Source organism: Odocoileus virginianus, chromosome 7 (genome assembly GCF_023699985.2).
Source record: "Odocoileus virginianus isolate 20LAN1187 ecotype Illinois chromosome 7, Ovbor_1.2, whole genome shotgun sequence".
Lineage (NCBI taxonomy): Eukaryota > Metazoa > Chordata > Mammalia > Artiodactyla > Cervidae > Odocoileus > Odocoileus virginianus.
In genome coordinates, this window is record NC_069680.1 from 60,597,849 (window position 1) to 60,620,799 (window position 22,951).

General features: G+C 52.5%; 1 protein-coding gene across 2 annotated transcripts in view; it reads left to right on the plus strand.

The window, feature by feature from the left end:
- Positions 1-22,644, plus strand: part of ADAMTS14 (ADAM metallopeptidase with thrombospondin type 1 motif 14) — a 94,034-nt gene extending 71,390 nt beyond the window's left edge. For both annotated transcript variants that reach the window (XM_070470771.1, XM_070470772.1), the window contains exons 12-22: positions 1,482-1,657; positions 4,258-4,391; positions 4,769-4,892; positions 5,830-5,910; positions 10,237-10,400; positions 11,815-11,983; positions 12,461-12,593; positions 14,564-14,771; positions 18,522-18,651; positions 18,772-18,882; positions 20,606-22,644. In XM_070470771.1, the coding sequence (XP_070326872.1) occupies positions 1,482-1,657; positions 4,258-4,391; positions 4,769-4,892; positions 5,830-5,910; positions 10,237-10,400; positions 11,815-11,983; positions 12,461-12,593; positions 14,564-14,771; positions 18,522-18,651; positions 18,772-18,882; positions 20,606-21,075 (1,900 nt within the window). In that variant the 3' untranslated portion in view covers positions 21,076-22,644. The remainder of the gene's footprint in view (positions 1-1,481; positions 1,658-4,257; positions 4,392-4,768; positions 4,893-5,829; positions 5,911-10,236; positions 10,401-11,814; positions 11,984-12,460; positions 12,594-14,563; positions 14,772-18,521; positions 18,652-18,771; positions 18,883-20,605) is intronic.
- Positions 22,645-22,951: the final 307 nt, after the last annotated feature.

The window sequence follows — 22,951 nt, forward strand, 5'->3', positions numbered from 1 at the left end:
AGCTATCTATTTCTCCCTTTTATCCTCTCCATGGGGTTCCCCTCCAGTGGTTTTAGTACCTCTGAGCATCAGCTTTTTATGGCCTCCATCTCCCAAGCTGATGCAGCCTGCTTAGAACAGCTTCATGGGAGCTGGGGGCTGGCCCAGTCTGGCCCTGTGGGTCTGCTGGTCCCAGGAAGCAGGGATGCAGAACCTCTGTGGGGCAGGGCCAGCCTAGCCCTCACAGCAATGAGTGATGTGATGGGGACCTCAGAACGGCAGGATCCTAGGATCACAGAGGCTCAGTGGTCGTCATCTTCTCTCCAGCATCTTCAGGAGTAGTCCTTCCTACTCTGCTGTGTGTATACCTCCAGGGATGGGACTCTCAGTGCCTCCTGGAGCAGCCTGTTCCCGTGTCAGATGACTGTGCTGACCCTTTACAAGTAGGAACCAAAGAGAGCAGCCTTGTAACTTCAGCCTGTTGAGGGTATGAAAGCTGGGTTAGAGAAAGGGCCAGCGGTCCCCACTCTGGATAAACCACCTCCTGGTCATGGCACATAGTTACTCCCTTGACTGAAGCTCCTGTTTATTAAACTGCTCTGAAATAACTATTTTTATTTTATGAGGCTTAAATGAAACATTGTGTGTACTCTCAGCACCATGCCCAGCACAGTTTAAGTGCTAATGAAGGATGGCCTCTGTTCTAATTACTCCAGTGTATGGACCGCTTTCTCTGCGCCAGGTGGGGTGCTCAGCACTCCTGTGCATAAACCCACATAACCCTCCCAGCACCTCTGTACAGAATTCCAGTAACCCCATTCACTTGAATACTTTGTACCAGTAATCTTACTGAATCTGTTTAACTTAATGGGGATGAGAGTACAGATTGCTTAAGGATACATTTTTAAAATTTATTCTTCACAGACACACCAGGAGGTAGATAAAATAAGAGGTGTTGTGGTCCCTCCTTGAAAGGGGAAATTAAGGCATAGCAGGCTTGGGTGTAGATTCAGCTAGATCTTTTGACTCCAAACCCAAGTCTCTTTTACCACTCCTTAGTTTGTGGTGATAGTAAATGGAGATGGATGCAAACGAGAGCAGTTGAGTCATGTGTTGGGGGCCTACTGTATGTCAGGCCTGTGCAACGGGTGAAAGAATATGCAAAGATGAGTAAGACTGATTTCTCTTCCAGCCCAGTTGGAGCGGTTAGTCTTTCCCTCTCGTCTTCCTCCTCTCCACTCCATCTCTTGCCCCGTTTCTTTCTTTCATTCTCTCTTCTGCCTGATCACACACACACAAACACAAAGATAGGTGGCATATACCTGAAGGGACCAAAAGACTCTGAGCTCAGCAGCCCTCACAGTGGGACTCCCCCCTAATTTCCAAGTTAGTGGGCCCCTTTTTATGCTCCTCTAAAGGGCTGAGCCTCCCAGGTGGCTATGGGAAAGCCTGCCACCCGTCCAGCCTTTCCAGCCAGCACGGTCTCTCTATGCCTGTCCCAGCCCAGCTTACGGAGGCCGCATGTGCTCAGGGCCCATGTTCCAGTACCAGATCTGCAACAGCGAGGAGTGTCCAGGGCCCTACGAGGACTTCCGGGCCCAGCAGTGTGCCAAGCGCAACTCCTACTACGTCCACCAGAACGCCAAGCACAGCTGGATCCCCTATGAGCCGGACGATGGTGAGTGGGGCCCTGTTCCCTCTGCCTCCCGCCCCATGGCCTTGGGTATCTGCTGGGTCCTTATCTTCCCAGACAGGGCCTTCCATGCCTGGCCCACCAGTGAAGGTGGAGGGACAGTGGCGGCACCCAAAGGGGCATTGCACTTGGCAGGTTTGCCCATGCCTTTGTGTAGGCCTTTGCACTGTGTACGTTGGGGGCCCACCATCCTCATGAAAATCATCCTGGATTTGAATTCTTATGCTGTTTCCTGGCAGATGCGAGAGCAATGTCTTGAGCAGGGGTCACTTGGCCCAGAAGTGCCGTTGAGGCTGGCAGCAGTGCTGGTGGCAGGGCGGGTGCTTTCAAAAATGTCCTGCATGTGCAGAAGGTCCGGTACAGGTGCTTCCTTGCGTTGCATCACCAGTGTCCAGACAAGCTCAGTCCTGTAACTGACCATGTTTTTAGGTTTTTACTGATTGTACTACTGTTTCAGGCATTAATGAAAATGATTGGAAAGTCAGGTCAATGGGAGCCTGTGAGATCCTCCCACTGAGCCCCTCCAAACTGCCCTGGACACAGGCCTTGGGACTCATGCAGAAGGTCAGGATTTTGGAGCTAAGCCAGTGCCTATCTGTTTTGGAGCTTTTTTAGTGATGTCTCTTGTAGTGGCAGAGGATGAGATGGTTAGATAGCATCACTGACTCAATAGGCATGAATTTGAGCAAACTGAAAGAGTGAAGGACAGGGAAGCCTGGTGTGCTGCAGTACATGGAGTCTCAAAGAATCGGGCATGACTTAGTGATTGAACAACAGTAACTCGTAGCAGCAGAGAGAAGCCAGTGAAGGGCTGGGACTCATGCCATCTTAGTGCCTTCAGGCTGGAAGGACCTTCAGCTGTCCTCTGAATCTCCCTTGCCTGGCCAGGCCTCTCCATGGTCCTTCCATGACCTGATGCTCACCCCCTACCACCCAGCCCTCAGCCTCAGGCAGTACTGATCAGAATGGCCTTTGCTCTTCTGAGCCCAGGGCCTCCTCCTTGTAGCCCTGGTTTCAAAGCATCCATTGCAAGACCCTCCGTTCTTCAGCTCTCGTTTAGAATGAGAGTCTTCAAGCTGGAAGGGACCTCAGAGGGCCTGTGTGTTGCCCCCCAGGGCACAGATCCCTCTAGGACGTGCTTGCAGGGAGTGTCTCCTCCCTGCTTAGACTCCCCCTAGTTTGGGGAGCTCACCACTTCCATGCCACTGTTGGCTGGCTTTCAGGGCTGCCTGGAAACCCACTTGCTTGAGGTGTACTGGTTAGGGTCTTGCCTTTTCTTGGGAGGGTGAAAGCTCTGTACCCCTCAGCCCCTGGCCCAGGTCCCACTAGAAGTATGGCTGCTCCTGTGTGTGAGATCCAAAATGATACTGGATGTTGTCTCTAGACTCAAGTCCTGAGTGCTGGGACGTGACGTCACTGGGCAACAGGGACCTTAGGGTTGAGGAGCCAGGAGCCAGATGGTTCCTGACAAATTTTGCTTTGGAAGCTTTGCAGATCCATCCAGAACCCACACAGGCTGCTGTAACACGGGGTGGAGAAGGGCTATAAGGTCAGTGGGACAGTTGGACTTTGGGTTTTCCCAGGACTCTTACACAAATTCCGGGAAGTTAGCTAAACCCCAACCTCCCTTTTTCTAAGAAACACAGCAAGTGTTTATGTGTTCTCCAGAACCTACTTTTATAGGACATTAATAGCCTAGACAGAGAACAAGTGAAGTGAAGTTGCTCAGTCGTGTCCGGCTCTTTGTGACCCCGTGGACTGTAGCCTACCAGGCTCCTCCGTCCATGGGATTTTCCAGGCAAGAGCACTGGAGTGGGGTGCCATTGCCTTCTCCAAGACAGAGAACATTTGATTGTTAAAACTAGAAAGGACCTCTGGAAAGGACCTCCTTCCTTCCATCACTGCTGCTCCATTTTGTAAGCCCAAACCCAGATCACTGTTCTGCCTTACTTTTACAAAGCCTTCTAATGTTCACAAACATGTTGAGATTCACTATCATATGTGTGACTGGTGATGTGTATGTAGAGATCAGAGCAGAGTCTGGCCCCAAACAGACAGCCTGGGTTAGAATCCTGGCTCTGCCACTTCCTGGGTGGCTGAGTAGCCGTGAGCAAATTCCTTAACCTCTTTGGTTCTTGGTTTCCTCCTCTGTAATGTTGGAACCTACTTCCTGGGGAGTATTGAGAGGTTTAAATTAGCTAATTCACAAAAAGCGTTTAAAGTTGTATGTCAAGAATGTATAAAGGTTTTCGAAGCCTGGCACATAGTAAGCTTTCATTAAGTGTTGGCTAATCGTTGTTGTTATTGTTTTATCACATGCTGTTTTTTAACAGTGTGATGTGGCATTTACTAGTGGGGGTAATAAATAAGGAACTGAGGTTCAGAGAGGTCAGATAAGTTACCCAAAGTCACATGGCTCCTAAGTGCCATAGCAGGGCTTTTATGCCCAGCTCCACACCTAGTTTGCCCTGCACTGCCCAGAGCTGGCCCCTGGGACTTCCCATCCTGGTCATGCGCTAGTGTCGGCCTAGGCCAGCCCACTTTCTGCGAGCCCAGCCAGCTCAGCGTGTTCCTTTTCCCCACAGACGCCCAGAAGTGTGAACTGATCTGCCAGTCAGAGGACACAGGGGATGTCGTCTTCATGAACCAGGTGGTCCATGATGGGACTCGCTGCAGCTACCGGGACCTCTACAGTGTCTGTGCCCGCGGCGAGTGCGTGGTAGGTGGCCCCCTCTGGACCCACCCTCTGCCTGCCCCAGGAGACCGGAGGGCTGCAGCGCCTCCCCCTCCTTCTGTTCCCTGGGAAGACAGGCATCACCTCACCTTCCCCACCCATGACACCTCTTGTCCTCAGCGTAACTCTGGGATGCTGGAAAGGGGTCACTGCCCAACTCCATTCAAGGAGAGAGTCGTGGCTAGGTTTAAGAGCTTGACTGTGTCACATAGCATGTTTGTGGCAGAGTCCCGTCCAGGAATGCGTCTCAGTCTACAGTCCTTTCATGTCTGGGGACTGGAGAGCGGGCCAGGGGCTGCCGGCCCGCATGTGGCTGTGCGGGTGTGGAAGCCTTCTTTTGCTGACCCCATCTCTGACTTTAGCCCGTCGGCTGTGACAAGGAAGTGGGGTCCATGAAGGCAGACGACAAGTGTGGGGTCTGTGGCGGCGACAACTCCCACTGCAGGACTGTGAAGGGGACACTGGGCAAGGCCTCCAAGCAGGCAGGTGAGCAGGTGGGGGTGGCGATGACCAGGAGCAGTGGGGTCCTGGTCCAGCCAGGGCCCTAGAGAATGAACCATCCCTAGATGAGCCCCTCCCGGCTTGAGCCACGCCACAGTTCAGGCGGAGAGAGGGGCCCTGGAGCCTCTGCCCTGACTGTGGTCCCTCACCATCCAGGTGTGCTGTGCCTGCGCTTGGGCTCAGGAGCTCAGAAGCATTTCCTGCTCGGCACTGTGGGTCATAGGAACTGAGCTTGTGGTGGGAGTGAGGGTGAGATAGGTCTAAAGATGAGGCCCAGGCTGGACTAGCAATTTTCCTTTTCATCCTCATCTTTTACCTTGTTTTTCCATTTGTTGTTGTTGTTGTTTTTAACTCAAGTGCTTCCCGCTTTGAACTCCTGGTCCTTTAAGTTCCTTGACTTCTCTCCATACCTCTATTGAAAAGGGCCAGATATTAGTCCTTTACACTTTAGTCTGAATTAGATTCATTTCCCCTTTGGGAGTATTTCAGCTTTGCCTTGTCTCTCCTTGTTGGGGGAATGTTGATGGTTCTGAGAAAGGTTAGTTTTCAGGCATTGGATTGGGAGGATCATGGGGACCCCCTAATGCTGGATCTTCATGGCTTGTTTCATCAAAATCCCTACAGGGGCTTTAAGTATGAGAAAGAATGGGAGAGTGGAACCTCAGGAGAGAAGAGGAGAGTCAAGACAGTGGGAAATAGTAGCAAGTGACACATGCACTGAATCCATAGTTTTTATAGAGCATTTTAAGCTATGTAAACTGTGATCCTTTCAGAACTTTGTGAAGAAGGGCCCATTCCTATTTACAGATAAGGAAACTGAGCTTCCTGGGTACCTATGAGGAGTGGGGGTGATGGGAGATGCTGGGTGTGATGTTCCCAGCTCATGATGCTCATGATTTTTCTGGAACCTCTTCTGTGGCAGGGGCTCTCAAGATGGTGCAGATTCCAGCAGGTGCCAGGCACATCCAGATTGAGGAGCTGGAGAAGGTCCCCCACCACATTGGTGAGTATGGGGTGCTGGGTGATAGGCAGCCAGCCCCTGGGACCTGCCATCAGGTGTGGGGGAGCTGGGAGAATGGAAGAGAAGATTCTAATGTAGGGGGGCATTTCTTGAATTTTAATAATGTGAGAGAATGCTTTTTTGTTGATTGATTGAGTTTTCATTTGTGTTGAATTAGAAAGAGGCTCCATGCTTCAGATTTCAGAAGGTATGAAAGGGGATCCAAGGGAGATTCCTTCCACCCTCTACCCCAGGAGCATTTTCCTTCCCCAGGGGCAAACACTGTTCATTTCTTGTGCACATAGGTACCTTTTAAAGATAACCCATTTTCATAGAATGTATTAGTTAATGTTTGCTGTATAATACATCATCCCTGAACTTAGCAGCTTCATGCAGCAAGTGTTAATTAGCATAAGTTCTGTGCTCAGCTGGGTACTTCTTCTAACTCATCGTCCTGGAAACTCACTCACCCAAGTGCAGTCAGCTAGTGGGTCTGTAGGGACCTGGTTGGTCCTGGCTGTCAGCTGGGGTTACAGGGGTGACAGGGTCATGTCCCCAGTTGGCTAGCCTGGGATTATGCACGTGGGATCTGTCGCATGGTCCTCAGGAGTGGCAAGAGCAGGCAAACCCCAGTGTGCAAGCCCATTTCAAGTCTCTGCTTGCATCCTTCTTTCTCATGTCCGAGTGGTCTAAACAAGCCTCATGGCCAAACCCCGACTCAAGAGGTAGAAACAGAATATCTCCTAATGGGAGACGTGGTACATCACAGTGCAAAGAGGTGAACCAACAGGAATAGGAGATATTTGTGGCTGTTTTTGCAGTCTATCAGAGGGACCCTTCAATTATTCTTATTATAATGATGCTTAAACACATAATCTTTAAGCTAGATGCCGACCCTTTATATGTACACCAGTTATACAGCTATAAAACTAAGATATGAAAAATGACAACCCCCCAAATCAATCAGTAGAATTAAAATTAAGACCATAAATGTAAGAAGGGGAGATTTTTGTGTATTTTTTTGCTTCGTTCTGTTTTTGCTGAAACTAAATTGGCATCGAAAAATGAGCATGTGCAGAATAGGCAAATCCATAGAGACAGGAAGTAGGTTAATGGTTGTCAGGGGCTGGAGAGAGGGAGAAATGGTGAGTGACTACAAATGGGTCTCAGATTTCTTTTGGGGGTGATGAAAATGTTCTGGAATTAGATAGTGGTGGTGATTACACAGTCACAGAATTGCACCCTTTAAAAGGCAGTGTTGTATTCCATGTGAATTTTATCTCGATTGAAAGCACATTAGTATGGTTTGGAGCAGGCTCCTGGTGAGCAGGTGGGCAGAAGGCTGCTGCCCACACGCTGGGCAGTGCTGGGATCCCCACACTTGTCTATGTTCAGACTCCTTACAGAGGGTGCATGGTTGTGATGTCCCTGGGCCATGGCAGGTCCCAGAACCCCCTCTTAACCTACTACAGCCACCAAGATGCAATGCTTATTACCAGCTCATCATGAACACAAACACAAAATGTAATATCTCTGGGAAAGTTCATATATCACAAAAATGCCAACATTTGTATTTTTAGGTTATTGTTAAAATAATAGAAAACATTTTAAAAGTCTCCTGGAGAACTTGCACTCCCTGTGCATCTACATTAGCCCAGCTGTAGAAATTCCTCATCTGCTCTGGAGGGCACCTGAGTGGAGTTGAAGTAGGCAGAAGGCAGAAGGGGAAACTGAGGCCCTAAGTGGGTTGTGGGCGATGTGTGTACCCTCATTCACCTGCAGGATGAGCCAGTCTGGACCCTGGTCGCCCATCTCCCAGCCGCGTGCCCCTGCCAGCCACACCTCTGGCTGTGAGATAGGAGGGCTTTGGCTTGGCCATCTCCCTGCACACCTGCCTGTCTGGCTCTGGGGCACTGTGCCAGCACAGGGGCTGGGGAGGGGCAGGGGCAGGGAGACAAGGTCATTTACCCTTGAAAGAAGGTGGTTACAAATGCTTCTCTTACTGCAGCCCTACGTATGATTCCATACTCTCAGCAGCCCCTTGGGCGGCCTGCACAGCTCCTGCCATCCATCCCTACCCTGTGCAAATGTCTAGCCTTCCCAGGGAGCTAGCTCAATGGGCTTGCAGGTAGCAGATGGGCTTCTGCGGAGGTTGGGGTAGAGGCTTCTGGCATCCAGGGCAGGCCCGGGGTGAGCACATTCACTGTGTGTTTGTGGGGGGGAGTCCCTGAGGGTTAGAGCTCTCCAGGAGCTTGGGTGGGAAGGAAGCAGAACTGAGACCTGTCGTTGGCACAGATTGTGTGACGATTACATGTGTGAGATCCACAGCGACCCTGGGGAAAATGTGCACAATATGTATGTGTGAGTGTGTGTGCATGTGCCCCTGTGTGCGCATGTGTGCTGACAGACTATGTGCTCTCTGGAGAAGCCTGGGACAGGTGGCCGCCCTGGCAGTGAAGGCCAAGGCCCTGTCCAAACATGTTTGGCACTCCTGGAATTTAGGGGCATGGACTCTGAAAGGAAGTGAATGGAGAGAAGCCGTGCTGGTAACATCCACTGTGTGTGGGGCCTGAAGCTTGCACTCTTCATTGCTTGAGCCTCATGACAACCCTCTTGTTACCCCACTTTGCAGTTGAGGAAACTGAGGCCCCGAGAGGTTAAGAGAATTGCTGGAAGTATGGAGTGGGTCAGTCGTAGGGCCTGGGCTCAGAGCTGGTAGGACCTGGATGGTGGAGAGTCCAGCCTACCACCCCCTGGAAGGTGGGGTGTACAGCCTGGGGCTGGGGGACAGCAGTAACTGTGAGCTGTGGGGACAGACAAGGGCCCTGCCTAAGGCGATGCTTGGCACTAGCCAGGAGGGTCTGACCATTCCGGAGCTGGGAGAGATGAGGTTGTGGGGGTGGTAGGGGCATCTTTCCTCTTGTTCACCAAAGAGGCTGGCCCTCTTGAGAGCTGGACCAGCAGCCTCTGCGTGTCCAGGACACACCCTTGCCCATCTCGGAGCCTCTGATTCCCCATCTGGATTAATAACAGCACCAACCTCAGAATGCATGTAAGGGTCACACTTTGGCAGTGAGCAGAGTGACCAGCCTGTGGTTGGTGCCCTGGATCCCTGGCTCTTAGGTTATAATTACCCCGGGTGGGGACACCCCAGGGCTCCAGAGCCTTTGCCCTCCACACCTGGCTTGGGGCTTGGGTCCCAGGGTGCAGCTCTTCTCCAACCCCTGATGCTTCCAGGGTGAATAAGGCTGTGAACCGGGGCCTTTGCTGGGGTGTCTGCAGCCTACACACCTCCCGCCTGCCAGCCAGTTCCAGTTATAGGTTGTGAGTTACTCACTGGCTTGGACTGTAAGGGGTAGACATTTACAGATTTTTTTTTTAATCCACCCACTCTGTGGTCAGCCCTGTTCTGGGCCAGGGACACCGAGGTAGAGGAGATATCCTGACAGGCTGTGGGAGAGACAGGATGTCTGTAATTGCAAGTATAACTCAGACGCCGCTTTGATGACAGTAGTAGTGCCTGCCATTTATTATGTGCCAACTGCATGCCATGCACTCTGCCTCGTTCTTTATATATATCAACTTTAATTGTCCCAAGAGCCCCATGGCAGGGTAGGTGAGCATGGGATACTGTGATTATCCTCAGAGGGCATTCGCAATTTATAGATGATGAAACTGAGGCAGCACAAGGACGCTAAGTAAATTTCCCAGATCAATCTGACTCCAGAGCCTATACTCTTAGCCTTTATGCTCTGCTATAGAGCTTGTTTGGAGAAGGAAATGGCAACCCACTCCAATATTCTTGCCTAGAGAATCCCATGGTCAGAGGAGCTGGGTGGGCTGCTGTCCATAGGGTTGCACAGAGTCGGACATGACTGCAGTGACTTAGCATGCATGCATGCATTGGAGAAGGAAATGGCAACCCACTCCAGTGTTCTTGCCTGGAGAATCCCAGGTACAGGGGAGCCTGGCGGGCTCCCATCTATGGGGTCGCACAGATCAGACACAACTGATGCGACTTAGCAGCAGCAGCAGCAGCAGCATAGAGGTTGTTACTCTGCTGAACCTTAAATGTGGGTGGAGATCTGTCAGGCAGAAAGAAGGGGAGACCAGGTGAGAGGAATGGTATGCACCAGGGTCCAGAGGCAGGGGTGCTGTGTGGGGGCAGTGGGGCGACCCATCTGACTGGGGATAGGCCCAGGTGGGGAAGGAGTGACAGGTAGGCAGAGACCCCGAGGGGCCCACGGGGACGGCCTCGAAGCCCCAAGGTGTGGCTCATGCTCCTGTGGAGGGGAATAGAAATCTGTGTGACCCTCTCCCTATGGCCAGCGGTGAAGAACCAGGTCACAGGCAGCTTCATCCTCAACCCCAAGGGCAAGGAAGCCACGAGCCGGACTTTCACCGCAATGGGGCTGGAGTGGGAATATGCGGTGGAGGATGCCAAGGAGAGCCTCAAGACCAGCGGGCCCCTGCCCGAAGCCGTCACTGTCCTGGTGAGCCCTCACCTGCGTGGTGGCCCCTGCCCACTCCCCTTGCTGCCCCAGCCCTAGCTCACCATCTCTGCTGCCGAGCCAACACTCCTGTTCCTGTTCAGGTGTCAGGCCAAGTTGCCCTCTGTACTTCCAGGCTGGTGGGATGGAAAGTGAGAAGGGAAAAAGAATCTGTTGTCTCACTGTCCGATCAGAGACACCCTCTTCAGGGAGCCTGTTCTCCATAATGCAGGCTCAGAGATAGGGCCCAGGAGGAGCTGGAGGACCTGGGTTGGTTCCCCCTGTTATTGTACCGTCTTCTGGCCTTCACTTGCATTGTGACTTTGCCAGCAAGTGAATCCAGTGGCCTGTGGCTCAAGGGTGCTGTCTGACACTGCCAGCTACTGTCCCAGCTGGGGCCCACCTCTGCCCACACCTCCTCTTCCTAGACTATAAGCCAGAGCTTACGGATCAGGGGTTGTTAACTTGGGAGACCAGAGCAGGAGAGCCTCTGTTGTCACCGGCTGGTGGCAGGGAGACCCTGGACATGCTTTGTTCCTGGTGATACTCTCGCTAGTCAGGGAGGTCCTGGAGGACAGGGTCTGAAGCCAACAGGTGTCAGTATATTAATTCAGTCCAACATGTGCTTCCTGTTCACCCTATATTTACTGCCCACTCATACACCTATGGCCAGTTGATTTCCAACAAGAATACCAAGAACATTCAATGGGGAAAGAAGAATCTCTGCAACTAATGATGCTGGCATAACGGGATATCCACAGGCAGAAGAATGAAGTGGAACCCCTGCCTCACACCATATACCAAAATCAGCTCAAGATAGATCAAAGCCCCAAGAACAAGTGCTAAAGCCATAGAACTCTTGGAGAAAAATAGAGGGATAAATCATGACCTTGGATTCCTAGATATGGTACCAAAAGCATGAGCAATGAAAGAAAGAAAAAAGAGATAAACTGGTTTTCCTGGAAATTGAAAGCTTTTGTACATGAGAAGACATTTTCAGGAAAGTGAGAAGATAACCTGTACAGAATAGGAGAAAGTATTTGCAATCATATATATCTGATAAGAGTCTCTATCGTAGACCATCTTCTGGAGACGAGCAGTGTGAGTGCTCTCATGAGCAGGACAGACCAGCAGACATGGTTCCTGCCCTTGTTGGAACTTAGGAGCATGGGAGGGAGAATCACCGATGGGCACACAGCTGTTCAGTCCAGGCACACAGTAGGTGCTTGGCCTGAGCTTCCCTGTGGCTATGGGTCTGAAAGTCCTCCCCAGGCCATCCTTGGTGCTGCCCCCTCCTGGCTTCCACTGGTTCTGCTTCTGACCCCACATCCTGGGTCACTCCTCCTCTCAGGTCTCCCTATGCTGGCCTTGCTCCCCGCCTCTCCAGTTCTGTGCCACCTCCTCCGTCTCCCCTCAGGTGCTCCCCCCTGCTGAAAGCGGCCCCCGCAGCAGTCTGGCCTACAAGTACATCATCCATGAGGACCTGCTGCCCCTTATCGGGAGCAACAATGTGCTCCTGGAGGAGACAGACACCTACGAGTGGGCACTCAAGAGCTGGGCGCCCTGCACCAAGGCCTGTGGAGGAGGTACCAGCCTGCCTGACTGCAGCGCCCTTGTGGGACAGCCCAGGGCCTCTCGGGAGAGGAGCGGGAGGGGTCAGGGGCCTGAAATTGTCTCCATTTACCATGTCCCCAGCTCATGCCTCAGTTTCTTCTTGAAGGTCTCTGGGGGTGTGCCAGCCTGCCTGGGTAGGGCCTTGGGGTTGGGCTGGGAGTGCTAGAGTCAAACCTGGGGCAGGGTCTCTGCCCTGCAAGGGCCCCTCTCTGTGCAGAGGGGCTGTGGTGCAGAGCCATATCCCCACCTGTACTATGGCAGGGACACCTGAGATGGGCTGGTCAGGTGGCTTCCTTAGAAAGTGACTTTGGGAGGAGATATTGCAAAGGCACAGAGGGAGGTGGGACTGGCTCCTGGCCCTCCAGACCTCACAGTCCCTGAGGCTCTGGGCCAGGATAGTGGGGGACCTGGCGGAACCGAGCCCCCACAGCAGGCTGCCCTCCCTCCAGGGATCCAGTTCACCAAATACGGCTGCCGGCGCCGACGAGATCACCACATGGTCCAGCGGCACTTGTGTGACCACAGAAAGAGGCCCAAGCCAATCCGCCGGCGCTGCAACCAGCACCCGTGCGCCCAGCCTGGGTGAGTGCTTCCGGGGGAGGGACGAGGAGGCTGAACACAGATGTCCCACAGTCCTGACCTCAGGATGAGGGGTGCTCCTCCAGCACTGGAGCGTGGGGGCACACAGACCTTGCAGTTGGGACTCTGAGCAGAGGGCACCCACACACAAGACACTGCCCCTGCCCATAACTGCCCTCCTTGCCCATCCGTCCCCTCTGAGGTTTCTAGATTAGCTTTCACTCCCAGAAAGAGGAAGATGCCACCTTTGTTCTGTCCCTCCCAGCATCCTTTTACAGGTGGGGAGGCTGAGGTCCGATCTGTGGACCCAGCTTTCTCTCCATGATCCAGGGGGTCCATGGAGGTGAAGAGGACCTCAGTGCTTCTAGGGCCTAGGCCGGGGCATGTCCACCAGCTCCTCTGGGCAGTTATCTGGGGCCCAGGGATGTGGCCCAGCCTGCCAGTCCCCAGCCATGTTCTAGCCCCTGATTGGGATTTCCTGGCTCTTTTGATAACAGGGTCATGTTCTTGGGGCTGTTTGGAGAAAAGAGGGGCTTTTTTTCTCTTCTCTTGGGGCTTAGGGGAGAAAAGAGCCGTGATTGGTGTAGGATCGAGATCTGGCCTCTGAGCCTGTTGCCCAGCACCCCGTCAGACCCCGGCAGGCTTCTTTAGTGGCCCTCAGGCAGGGCCGAGGTAGGTGGGCCAGCAGGAACCCACAGAGAGCCAAGTCCACCCTCCTGCCTCCCTGGAGTCCTCTCAGGGTTAGGGAGGGGATTCCGATTCATCCTTGCTGACCTATAGCAGCTCTGTTCCGGTAGGGTGGAGGCGCCTGGGGCCAGGGTGGGAGCTGGTGACCGGTGCTAGAGCCTGCCATGGCCTCCCTGTGTCCAGCTCCAGGTCATGGTCCCCAGCCCCCTCGCCCTCCATGCTTTTCTTTGACACATTACTTTTTATTCTGGCTGCTTTCCCCACAGACACTGGTGGTCACAGAGTATGTGGGGCTAACGCCTTCATGACCCTCAGCAGGTTGCCCGCCAGAAACATGGCTTGTCTCTTCATGTTTTAAATGCCAAATGAAGTTTGAGGGCTTTTGGTTTTGTTTTCTAAAGGAAGGGGTTGACTGAAATCCCTGGTTTATTAAATGATGCCTCAGGAAACAGAGGAGTGGCATTTGGGGGCTGCCCTCCCTCCATCCTGCCACAGGGTCTTGTATTTTCTCTTTCTAGACAAGAGCAGTTTTGCTTTGGTCTAACTCTTCCAGTGGGCATCTGCTTAAGATGCCGCTGGGAAGTTGCTCTGTGGCTGAAATGCTCGGAGACCACCAGCTTGGCTGATCAGCCAAAGCTCTGCAGGCGGTGATAGCGGCAGTGCCTGCATTTATGACACACCTGCTGTGTGCCATGCACCCTGCCACATGCTTTACATTTACATGTCCTTAACTGTCCAAGAGCTACTGGAGGCTGGGGGTACTTCTGCTTCTCTTGTGGCACGCGGACTCTCTAGTTGCAGTGTGGGCTCCTGAGCTCATGAGATCTGTGGTTTGTAGCACACGGGCTTAGTCACCCTGCAGCATGTGGGATCTTAATCCCCCAACTAAGGATTGAACCCATGTCCCCTGCATTGGAAGGCAAAGTCTTAACCACTCAGCCACCAGGAAAATCGAGTGTTGAAAGAATCCTGATGTGAAGGTGGGCTAACTGTGGCTTAGAGTGGTCAAGAGCTTGCAGGGTGCAAGGACACGCAGAGTGGCAGGATTTAGATAGGCATTATACCCGTTTTTTAGACGAGGAAGCTGAGGAGGGAATAAGTGGCCTCCCTAAGGCCGCACACCTGGCGGCTGCAGAGTCAGGTGGGTGGCTTGGCCCCCAAGCGTTCTGAAGCCCAGACCTTCTCTCTGGCTCCTGCCTCCTGTGGTTCAGAGGGTGGGAGCAGCTCTGGGAGAAAGTATGCCACAGTCCTGCCTTCCCGCTACCTTTCTCCCTGTCTGTCTCCAGGTGGGTGACGGAGGAGTGGGGCACCTGCAGCCGGAGCTGTGGGAAGCTCGGGGTGCAGACTCGGGGGGTGCAGTGCCTGCTGCCTCTCACCAACGGTACTCACAAGGCCATGCCGGCCAAGGCCTGCCCCGGGGAGCGGCCTGAGGCCCGTCGGCCCTGCCTCCGCGTGCCCTGTCCACTCCAGTGGCGGACAGGAGCCTGGTCCCAGGTGAGCTGTTCTCAGAGGGTGCAAGGGGCTGGGCTAATAGGCACTTACCCTGGAAAGTCCAGAAAGAGGTGAGTCTGGGACGGGGAGCTGCCGAGAGTTCTGGTTGTCCATGCAAGCAGAGTTTCTGACTGAATTTCTTTCCCCACATCTGATTTGACTTTTCTCAAAACTAAGTCTGGCAGCTTCCATGTTTGCTGGGACATGGGTCTGTGCTTGGCCTTTATATTATTCAGTATATGCTTTGACCTTCACTGAGAGCTAGGAGGCCTGGGCTAATATCCCTGTGTTTTAGATACGCAAATTGAAGCACATTCTTTTTAATATTTGTTTTTCTTTGGCTGTCCTGGGTCTTACCAGGATCCTCCATCTTCACTGTGGCATGTGGGATCTAGTTCCCTGACCAGGGATGGAAGTTGGGTCCCCTGCATTGGGAGGACAGAATCTTAGCCACTGGACCACTAGGGAAGTCCCTGGAGCACATTCTTGCATTCAGGAAATATGTACTGAGTGCCAACTACTTTCCAGGTACACTGTGCTAAGAAGGCCTAGAACCCATTTCCAACAGACCTGATTTGTGTCCTTGTGGTGCTTACAGTCCAGTGAGGGAAACATGAGACAAGTACCAGAAACAAAAGCATGTACAAGCTGCAGTTGGATCTGAGCAGAAGTAAGCAGGGTCACATATCAGGGAGGGCCTCTTTGAGGCGGTGACATTTGAGTTGTGACCCGAGGTTTGAGCCATAGGATGACCCCGAGGCAGAAACGACCTTGTTATATTCCAGAAACAGAAAGGGACTAGAGCTGAATGGGAGGGGCAGGGATTGTAGGATGGCTTTGGAGAGGTGGGCAGGGGTCAGATGCTGCAGGGCTTTATGAGGAGTTAGTTATTCTAAGAGCAGTGGGAACCTTGAAAGGTTTTAACGTGTATCACAAGCTCTGATTTCAGGTTTAAAGATCACTCTGGCAGCTCTGTAGCAAATTCATTGTTGGGAGGTCAGCGAAAGAAAAGGGAGACAATAAGAAGGCTGTGGAGTGGTCCAGGGACCACAGGGTCTTGTGTTTTCTTAAAAATTCATTGGGTTTGAGCTTTGAAGACATTACGTAGAGTGAAATAAGCCAGATACAGAATGATGAATACTGTATGATTACTTTGGAGAAGGCAGTGGCACCCCACTCCAGTACTCTTGCCTGGAAAATCCCATGGATGGAGGAGCCTAGTAGGCTGCAGTCCATGGGGTCGTGAAGAGTCGGACATGACTGAGCGGCTTCACTTTCACTTTTCACTTTTATGCATTAGAGAAGGAAATGGCAACCCACTCCAGTGTTCTTGCCTGGAGAATCCCAGGGATGGGGTCGCACAGAGTCGGACACAACTGAAGTGACTTAGCAGTAGCAGTATGATTACTTAACGTGAGGTACCCACAACAGTGAAATCCATAGAGACAGAAAGTAGAAGGGTGATTGCCAGGGGCTGGGGGAGAGGGGATGGGAAGTTAATGTTTAATGGGCGCAGAGTTTCTGCTTGGGAATAAGAATCAGTTCTGGACCTGAGTGGTGAGGGTTTCACAATAGTGTAAATACACTCAATGCCACTGAACCATGAACGTAAAAATGGTCTCAATGTAAATTGTATGGTCTGTATATTTGACTATAATTTTTGAAACCTCAACTGATCACAGAGATAAGCACAATAATGCTTATTTCAATACAAAAATACCAGGAAATATATGTATGTATCTATCCATCCATAGGAAATTATACCAAAAAACCCCCCATGGTCTGTTCACATAATAAAATACTATACAGCAAGAAAAATAAATAAGCTTGAACTGTACTTATCAACATAGATAAACCTCAGAAAAATAGGTGAGAAAAAGCATTGATGTATGAAGGACAAAAACACTTCCAATGGGGCTACCATTTATGTACAGTTTAAAAAGAAACAGCACAATATTTGAAAATATGCCAGAATGCTGATTTATTAACATTGCTAGTGGGCTGTTTGAACACAACCTCATACTTTTCTGTAGGCTTGAAATATCACACAATACAGAGTATTTTATTTTTATTATTATTAATTTCGTGGGTTGCGCTGGGTTTTCGTTGCTGCATGCAGGCTTTCTCTAGTTGTTGTGATCAGAGGCTACTCTCTAGTTGTGGTGCATGAGCTTCTCATTGCGATGGCTTCTCTTGTTGCAGAGCACAGGCTCTAGGGCATAAGGGCTCAGTAGTTGCAGCTCTCAGGCTCTAGAGCTCAGACTCAGTAGTTGTGGCCCGTGGGCTTAGTTGCTCTGAGGCATGTGGGATCTTCCTGGACCAGGGATCAAACCCATGTCCCCTGCATTGGCAGGTGGATTCTTATCCACTGCACCACCAGAGAAGTCCAAAACAGAGCATCTTCAATAACTAAAAATCCCCACACAACCCATGCAGGGTTTATATTCTTCTCTGTGACATATAGCTTTATTTGTTTGAATGTAAAACAGATTGCTGGTCCATAAGGGACCCCTTAAATAAAACAGAGGTGACAGCTGGTGGAAGATCGTTGCCCCCTGTAAGACTGGCAGAGACATTCCAGAGCTATTGTTGCTTGTAACTCTTCATCCTGGGAAGATGAACTGTCTTTGTCCTGTGGTTCTGTGTGGTGTGTGACCCCTGTGTCTCCCTGGGTTGTCACCTGCCCCGGTATGTGAAGTAGACCTTTGCAAGTCCTTCCATCCCACTAGGAGAGGCTGTGCTCAGTGCTTGAAAAACCCAGTGACCTCAGAAGGCATGGGTTTGATCCCTGGTTGGGGAAGTTCTGCATGCCATGTGGGGTGGCCAAAAAGAAAGCCCCAAACAAACAAGCCCAGTGACCTGGTCACCTGGGGCACCCTCCCTTGCTTTTCCTGAAGTGACCCTACTGATCTATTAGAGCACGGGGGGTCCAAGAGATGGTGTGTGTGGCAGTCCTCACCAACGGCCTTCTGCTCCTGTCACCCATGCCAGGACACTTTTGAGCTTGTCTCTGCATGCTGAGTTTTAGAAAGCAGAGTCATTGAATGTCAGAGCTAGAGGGGTCCGTGGGGACCCCAACACCTAGCTCTCTTGGCTTAGCTGGTGTTACAGTCTGGGTTCCTGCATCCCGTTGACAACGTATCATCAAGTGCATAGACCTGCCCCAGGTCCCTTGAACTGGTGGATGGCAACAGGGAGTGTGCCAGGGTGATACACAAATTATTTGAGGACCCAGGCACAAACCAGACACAACGGACATAGGCCCCCTTCAGGAGGTGGGGAGGTTCGGGGTGGTCTAAGATCAGGACAGTGGCTCTTTCCCAACTAGTTGAGGAACATTTGGGCTTCCCTGGTGGCTCAGATGGTAAAGAGTCTACCTGCAATGTGGGAGACCTGGGTTCAATCCCTGGGTCAGGAAGATCTCCTGGAGGAGGGCATGGCAACCCACTCCAGTATTCTTGCCTGGAGAATTCCATGGACAGAGGAGCCTGGTGGGCTACAGTCCACAGGGTCACAAAGAGTTGGACACAACTGAGTGACTAAGCCGCAGCAGCAGCAGAGGAGAGTTTGAGGTTGCTGCACTGACCTGGAGAGGCTGTTGAGTGCAGTCCTTGCACGTCCCCCTGGTCAAGCAGAGACTTGGCACCCTCCTCTGTACACTTCTGTCCTGCACATTGGCTGGGCTTCAGAGCTCACCATCTCCTTCCTGTGTCTCTCCACCCACCCCGGCCTGCCCCCACCCCCCCATGACAGTGCTCCGTCACCTGTGGAGAGGGCATCCAGCAGCGGCAGGTGGTGTGTCGGACCAACGCCAACAGTCTGGGGCAGTGTGAGGGGGACAAGCCGGACACGGTCCAGGCCTGCAACCTGCCCGCCTGCGGAGGTGAGCTGGGTAGGTTGGGAGTTGGCCAGCTTCTCTGGCCTAGACCTGAGGCCCAGCCTGACTGGCTTCCCAGCCCACTGGTACCCCGCAGTACTAGAGCTTCTTCCCCACCTCTCCCAGGAAACCTCCAGAACTCCACAGTGAAGGCAGACGTCTGGGAACAAGTGACCCCAGAGGGGCAGTGGGTGCCACAGTCAGGGCCTGTGGATCCCATCAACAAGATATCATCCAGTAAGTATATCTCTGGACCCTATCCCTTTCCCAGCCTCCTAGTGTCTGGCATCACCAGCATGGGCCGTGCAGTGGAGCAGACCCAGCTTCTAGTCTGTCTGTGTGACCTTAGTCTCCTGAGGTGACCATCACTACCTCACAGCCTTGCATTCCTCAGCTGTGAGCGGGGGTGATGCTTGTATTGGTCAATAGTTCCTTATCTGCTGTTCCAAAGTAATTGAAATGCAAATGTCTCCCTGAATCTGGGGCAGACTCATTGGGCAGCAAAATCTGAACTGGACTAACAAGAGATTATTTTTTTGCTACAGAAACATTGCCATATTTGCTTACAAGGTGACCTCCCAGGCCCACCGGGGATGTTATATAATATGAATACACTGAAGATTACTTTTCTAACTTCCAAAGTTCTGAATTATGAATCATTTCTGGTTCCAAGGTTTGGGGATGGCAGTGGTAGTTCTGAGTTGTCTTTATAGGGCATTTGAGAGAATTAAATGAGATAACGCATGCATTCCTGACTAGCTGTCAGCTAACAGCAACAAAAACAATAGCAGTCATTTCTCTCTGCTTCATGATCCTGAGCCTCTCATCTTTCATCCTCTCATCTTTCCATCTGTCTGCCTGTCCATCCATCTATCCACCTATCCATCTATTAATAAATATTGACCAAGAACCTACCAGGCTTTATGTTCTGTGCTTCCTTCCTAGGTTTCTTCTCTATTTCCCTTTCTCACTGTCCCAAGGATCAGGGTCTGTCAAGATGAGTAGCAGAAAGATCCCAGACACTGACTCCTAGTGAGAGGACCAGTTGTTTGGCTGTGTGACCTCATGCACATCTGTGAACCTCTCTGAGCTCAGCAGCTTTATCTGTAAAACAAAGGGGTCTGATTAAATGTCTTCAGGTTATCTCCTGGCTCTAGTCTTGCTGCTGCTCTGCTCCTTTGCTGAGGCTCAAGCGGTGCCAAGTGTCTAGTTTCCTTTCGTTTCACTCTTGGGAGTCAAGGGGAGCTCTTACTCTGGTCCTAGAATTCTGGCGCCATCTAGAGGCCACTTGTTTTCCATTTTCTCTAATCTTTCTCATTCCCCTTAGCCTGCACCCTACCTTTTCTCTCCTTGCTTCTCCTTCTCCATCCCCTCTTCCTCCCATGTCCCCTCCCTCTCCCCTTCCTTCTCCTCCTTTTCTCTTTCCCTGGCAAAAAGTGGTAGAAAGCTAGGCTCCTGACTTCACATTGTCTGGAAAGACCTACCTGAAGTTATCACAGAAACGCAAAAACGTTTTTAGATGACATTTAAGCCAAAGCAAACAAAACTAACATAGTGAGCACCCCTCTATGCCAGAAACTTTTTAAATGCTATTTTCAATAATAATAATATTATTATTATTTGGTAAATGTCAGCCTTATCCCCATTTTACAGAAGAAACTGAGGGTTGAAGAGTTTAAGGCCTCGCAGCTTTTAAGTGGTAGAGCCTTGAATGGAACCTAGTTCTGCTTGATTCCACACTTAGTGTTAAGGGGGCTTAGTGTTTCACATGCGTGCTGATTGGTGCAGGACGTTTAGGCTGCTTGTCACACTGGGTTACCAGCTGCCTGGACCTGGCTGGAGCGGATCAGATTCCTCAGGGTTGACTGGGAGACTGGAGGTGGGAGCTGGAGGACTGAGTAGGCGGTGGGACCTGGCGGATGGGCGCCTCCAGCATCGGTTCCTTGTGCTGTGTGTGCAGCGGAGCTCTGCGTGCGGGACAGGTCCATCTTCTGCCAGACAGAAGAGCTCGATCGCTACTGCTCCATCCCCGGCTTCCACCGGCTGTGCTGCGAGTCCTGCACCAAGAAGACCTTGAGCCTAGACCCTGGCCTGGCTTCACCACCACCCTTCTCCACTCCCGGGAGCCCCTTCTCAGCACCCGTGGCCCCTCCAGATGCTGTGGAGCCCTCTGTGGGGCCAACGGGATCAGATCACCGTCAGCGAGACCAACCCACACCGCTCCCAGGACCCCTGGGCACGAGCGCCCCCATGACCCAAAGCGACTTTGCTCCCCAGAAACCAACCCCTCCTGCGTTCCGGGACACTTCTGCGACTGCCCCCTGGGGCTGGACGGGGGCCCCTAGCCCAGCTTCTGAAAACAAAGGGCAGCTCAGGGAAGACCCGAAGCACCCAGGCACCAGCCTTCCCTCCACAGCCCCGGTGACATGAGCCCTGCCTTGCCCTTCCCGCCAGTCAAGTTTACAATCTGTGCTGCCCCAAGACCCCCGGCTCAGAGGACACACAGCGGGGCGGGGGCCTGCACGGACTGCCTTTTAAATTATTTGCCTTCTTGTCGTTCTAGTTTGGGGCTGTGACACTTCACACCCTGTGAAATGGGTGTATGAGGAAGAAAAAGATCAGGGAAAGTCCTAACCGGAGATACCTCAGCAAGCAGCCCAGGTGACCGAACCGAACCTCTCAGGGGCTCCTGTCTGTCTCTCCTGCCGGGACTGAGGGCCTGCTACCACCCCTCCCTCACCCCTGGCCACCAGGCCCCACACCAGATCCCTTTGCCAGGACTTGTGAGGACCCCGGTGGAGGCCCTGTCTACTGGGCCCCTCTGCCCAGAGAGGCAAAGCAGGACAGGGAAGGTGGAGGGAACGCTCAGAGGTGGTCTGAGAGGAAGTGGGCTGGGGGAATTCAGCTACAGGCCTAGGGTGGGTGGGAGGCAAGTTCATCTCAGACTCAGCTCTTTGTAGCAAGAGCTCCAGACAGCTCCTCTGGCCAAGGCCAAGGAGCAGAGTCCAGCTTGAGTGTGCGGGCGGGAGGGCAGTGTTGACCACGTCTGCACCTGCGGATGGCACTTCCTGTGACTTCCAGTGCCTCCAGGTTACAGGTGGGCCTCCTAACCTCACCCAGCCCCCACCCCCTGAGAAGGGAGCTCTGGACGCCCTGGAGCATGTGTCCTCACCATCCAGGGGATTCCCAACTGGTGCTAGACCCCTGGCTGAACCAGGAATGGCAACTGTGGTCATCGCTTTGGTGCATGAAGGGAGCACTGCCTGGAAGGTGACTTGGGGCCGCGGAGACATGAGTTCTCAGGCTGAGCCCCATCCGCTGTTGCCCTCTATCAAAGACCACTCCTGCTAGAGTCAAGGGTCTTCTCCCACCTGGCTTAAGCTGGGCCAGAGGTGTATTTGTGGTGCTGGGTAGGGGTAGGAGGGTGACCAGACTCCAAGGCTGAGAACCAGAGTCCACCCATAGCCAGCCTCTGGGGTTGACAAGAGCCAAGTGCCCCAGGGCAGGACATGAACCTCTGCCCCATGGAGACACTGGCCTACGGTGCTTAGGGGCTCAGCCACCCCCCCCCCCCCACGTTACCTCCAATGGCAGGTAACTTCCTTGGACCCTCTGGCTCTCTGGAAGCCACCCGGTTCCCAAGACCTCTCCCAGGGGTCCTCACTCTGAGGCCTGCAGAGGGTCTCCCAGACTCCTCAGCAGGCTGTAAGGTGCTGGCCAGTTCTTCTGTTCCCAGGGCAAAGGGGCCATTCTGAGCCAGGCTAGAGGAATAGGGACAGTGGGCCCCGGCCTGAAACCCGCTGGAGAATGGAGGCCCTAGAGGGGCTCCCCAGGTACCCTCTCCTCCCGCTGCCTACCCCTCCCAGGGCATCTGGGACACACACTGCACCATTCCTGTGTGACCCAGCCCACCTGTGTCAAGTGCCTTTGAGATCGAGATCTTCAAATTTTTATGTATTTATTAACATTGTCCTTGGTGTTTGTTTTGGACCCGAGAAAGTTGTGGTGTGTTTTTCTTTTTCTCTCCGTTTTAGCAGAAAAGGGACAGCAGAGCCAGAGCTCTACTGTTCTGGGCTGGTAAGATGACTGGGGTTGTGGGTGGACAGGGAGGGGTTGGAGCCACAAGAAGACTTGGCCCCCAGCCTCCTCACCTTGGCCGCGCTTGTTCTGGGGCTCCTCTGAACATCACCTCGGTGGAGAGGCAAGAGCAGGGCTGGGGTCCTGGGGGTCCCACCTAGGCTGTTCCATCAAGTAGCTGTGTAGTCTTGGGCAAGTCACTGTCCAGAGTTTGGCCCAAAGGGTGGAA